The following is a 3,454-nucleotide window of genomic DNA, read 5'->3' as shown; positions in this document are numbered from 1 at the left end:
AAGGGATTCGCACCTGCCCATCAGGCTTAGAAACTCACCCAGGCCGGGGGTGCTCCTGGGCATGCGTACTCACTGGTCTGCGGCATTCTGAACTACATTTCCCAGAGGGCTGCTCGCCTGCTTCCTCTTCCGGTGGTGGGGGGGATGGACCGGAAATCCGTCTTCACTGCCTCCTCACCCCACTCCCGTACCCCTCCTCTCACCCTTCTGCAACTACCGGAAGAAGCTGGTCTCGCAGCGACTTCTGGGAGATGTAGGCAGGCAGGGGTGAAAAGATTTAACCAGGACCTCCTAGCTAGTTAGTGCCTAGGGCAAGATCTGAACTCTAATCTTCCTGACTCGAGGTGTCCCGCCCTCGACCCCTACCCAAAAGGAGCTTTTATTCAGATAGAGGACCGAACCAATACGAATCAAACTACCCCTAACCCGAGTAAGTCCAAACACAGAGGAGCTATGGAACCCAGGCTGTTGTGGGCGGGGCCAGGAAAGGTCCCGGAGCCTGGAGGAAGGGCTCTAGAGCAAAGGCGCGGAGGAGGGAGATGAGTCGGTCCTTCAGTGTCACAGCCAGGGGGGCGCGGTGCTGACCCGGGGGACAGGAACCGACGTAGACAGGGTCCTACCCCCCGCAGAGTAGAGGCTGAGATGGGGGGGGCGGGGCGCTCCAGGCTTAGGGGCCTCGGTGGAGGGGCTACAGGGAACCTCGTTCTGCAGGGAGCCCTTTCCAACCCCTCTTGGGTCGGGGGTCTTCCCTCTGTTCCCCGTCTATGTAGTTTGCACATTTCTGTTTTCTTGTTTTCTTCCCCATTCCATTGTTAACTTTGTTATTATACCCGAGAACCCGGAGCTTCTGAGCCTCCCCAGGGATGCCCCAGGAGGTGGCGAACTCGGACAGGGACCATCTTTTGCCTTTTTTTTTTTTGCGATCCTGGCTCCCAGCCAGGTGCTTGCCACATAGTAGGTGCTTAATAAATGTTATTGCCTGACTATGGATAGAAGGCTTGATGACTGTGAATCATCCGGAGATCTGCCTGTTCATTCCCGAAACTCTGGACCACAAGGACTAGAAAACCCATCGGACTAATTCAACCTGATTCTTTGCCAGGCCTCCAGGGCCAGGGCATCGTGGAAGCTGCTCCTTCTCTAAACTGCTGCTGGATTCTGGTCTTCGGCCTAAATATACCTGGCAACTTAGGATTTAATACTAAAGTAACAGTAAAAATGAATAACTGCAGAATTATAGACAGTCTGGAAATCGAGCCTTCATTTAGTGATGCTTCCTCCTTTGAGAAGAGGCCTCTGAAGGATATCCAAGGGCTGATCGGGATGGAATGGACATGGAGGGCCATCATGCCTGGAGAGCCCTGGAAACACAACCCTTGGTATGACCCCATATCAATCTGGTGAAGCCTATGAACCTCTCCTCCAAATAACGGTTTTAAAAGCAGAAAAGAATTTCAAAGGAAACCATTACAATGAAATACAAATATCAACCTATTTTTGACACCCCAAGGTCAAGGATGCCAGGTTAAGAAGCCTGAGTCTAGGGCATATATACCTTTGAGCCCCCTCAGATCTATCCTGGAACTCTGGGATGAGCCTGGGGCCCGAGGATTGGAATACAAGGCGTAACAAAGCCATGCCCTCTTGTCCATGCCACCAGCTGCCCCCAGCCTGGATTGCTCTTCCTCCTCAGAGGACCTCAGCCTGGGCCTTCGGGCTTCCTTGGGTCTCAGCTAAAATCCCACCTTTCTTGGGCCACCTTCATGCTGTGGTCTTTGCTCAGAGCCAGTCTCTGGGTTCTCCTGTCTCTGCATTGTTTCTATCTAGGTTTTAGCGTATGGCCTTCCACTTTAGGCTTGAGGGCAGGGTCTGTTTTTCCTTCAGCTTGTATCCTTAGAGTTACTGAAGCTTGTGGATTTGATTTGGGAAGACACACAAGGAGACAGAGGGAGGGAGAGTTAGAGAAAGGGAGGAAAGGAGAAGGGGGTGGGGATATATATATATATATATATATATATAGAGAGAGAGAGAGAGAGAGAGAGAGAAGGGGGACAGAGAGACTGAGTCACAAGGACAGCTAGAGACAGCCTGGCCTTGCTATCTGGTTTTGGTCCCTAGTCACAGCGGCCCCTCTTTACACCTCTTCCCTTAAAGCTGGGGCACGGACTCTTGCAGGCCTCCCCACAGCTTAGGGACTTCCTGACTGTGCCGAGCCGTACTCGGGACTAGTTCGGAATCTTCATGACCCCTTGGGGAGGCGAGAACCAAAGCGGTCTTGGAGCATGACGGAGCCGGTGGCCCCGCCAGATTCCGTGCCTATGTTTCTCCTCGGCTTTGCACTGTCCAAACAGTTCTCTGGAGAGGTCTGCGAGTGGGAGCTGGGCTTGGGCCAGTCCTCTTGTGGGTGCTGCTGTCTGGGCTGAAGAAGCTTTCCTTGCTGCCCGCCGGCTCCCCTGCTCGTGGGTCCCAGGACCCAGAGATGCCAGCCTGGGATCTCTATCCACTGAGGCTGAGCTCGGCTCCTTTCTCAGAAAAGGCAGAAAAGAGTAGAGAAAGGGCAGGGGGGAGTGAGACCTCGGCTCGCTTAGCCTGACAGGCATCTGTTCCAATTTCCCGACCCCAGCCAGGCTGCCCTTAGCCTGGGGAGGGGAGGGGCGAGGCGGGGTTCCAGTTCACCTTCTCCCCAGCAAAGGTAGAGGACCACCAGGAGAACAAATGAGCATCTCTTGGGGAGGGGAATATCTGGTGTCTGGGGCGCTACCCACAAGCCAGTCCTCCCCCACCCACCTCTGACCCGTACCCTCCCCTCTCTCCCCCTACCCCCAGATCTACCCGTCCGGCTCTCATTTCTGCCCCTCCCCCGCTGTTCCTCTCTGGGTCTCCCGTTCTCTCTTCCTCTTCCTCTCCCCCCTCCTAGGCCCTCTGCACTCTGGTCCCTTTCCCCTCCTACTGCGCCCACCTCTTCCTCCTCTTTCCCGTCTGCTCCCCGTCCTAGGGCGCTACGTTCTCCAGTCTCTGTCCCTCCAGCCAGAATCTTGCGGGCGCTCAGGTAAGCGGTCCTTTCAACTGCACACACACGCACGCACACGCGGCAGAGATACTGCCTTGGTTATCCCCTTCTCCAGCTCATCTTACAGATGAGGAAACTGAGGCAAACAGGGGGAAGTGACTTGCCCGGGGTCCCGCAGCTCTAAGTGTCTGAGGCCGCATTTGGTATCGGCCGATGGGTCTCCCTGCCTCCCTATGCACATGCACACGGGGCACACGGGGCACACGGACACATGCACGCCATTAACCGAGAAACATTTATGGGACGCGGTGCAGAGGCTGGGAAGTGCGCAGGAGGCGAGGCGAGCCCCGCCCTCAAGGAGCATGCAGTCTAACGGGGAGCTCCGAGGAGGGGCCGCGGCTCAGAGCCGGCCCGGGAGGGGGGGCCGGGAGGCTGCGGAGCGGA

At 56.0% G+C, this 3,454-nt stretch overlaps 2 protein-coding genes across 3 annotated transcripts in view; one reads left to right on the top strand and one right to left on the bottom strand.

Moving 5' to 3' along the window:
* The window catches only part of LOC138173312 (zinc finger protein 14 homolog), a 22,840-nt gene extending 22,697 nt beyond the window's left edge, over positions 1-143 (bottom strand). The window contains exon 1 of one of the 2 annotated variants that reach the window (XM_069103293.1): positions 39-143. The gene's annotated coding sequence lies outside the window, so the exon portion shown is untranslated. Of the gene's footprint in view, positions 1-13 lie in introns of both variants that reach the window. The other variant, XM_069103294.1, reaches the window with a different exon arrangement.
* The window catches only part of LOC138173394 (zinc finger protein 14 homolog), a 15,405-nt gene that overhangs the window by 1,187 nt on the left and 10,764 nt on the right, over positions 1-3,454 (top strand). Inside the window, exons 4-6 of the mRNA XM_069103446.1 lie at positions 106-253; positions 2,193-2,400; positions 2,918-3,049. Of these exons, the coding sequence (XP_068959547.1) occupies positions 106-253; positions 2,193-2,400; positions 2,918-3,049 (488 nt within the window). The remainder of the gene's footprint in view (positions 1-105; positions 254-2,192; positions 2,401-2,917; positions 3,050-3,454) is intronic.

The sequence above is a fragment of the Petaurus breviceps genome, unplaced genomic scaffold, assembly GCF_028583685.1.
Source record: "Petaurus breviceps papuanus isolate PSGF00001 unplaced genomic scaffold, PetGlider_PUasm1.0 577, whole genome shotgun sequence".
Lineage (NCBI taxonomy): Eukaryota > Metazoa > Chordata > Mammalia > Diprotodontia > Petauridae > Petaurus > Petaurus breviceps.
Note: the sequence above shows the minus strand (reverse complement) of the source record. Positions and strands in the feature narration are given on the sequence as shown.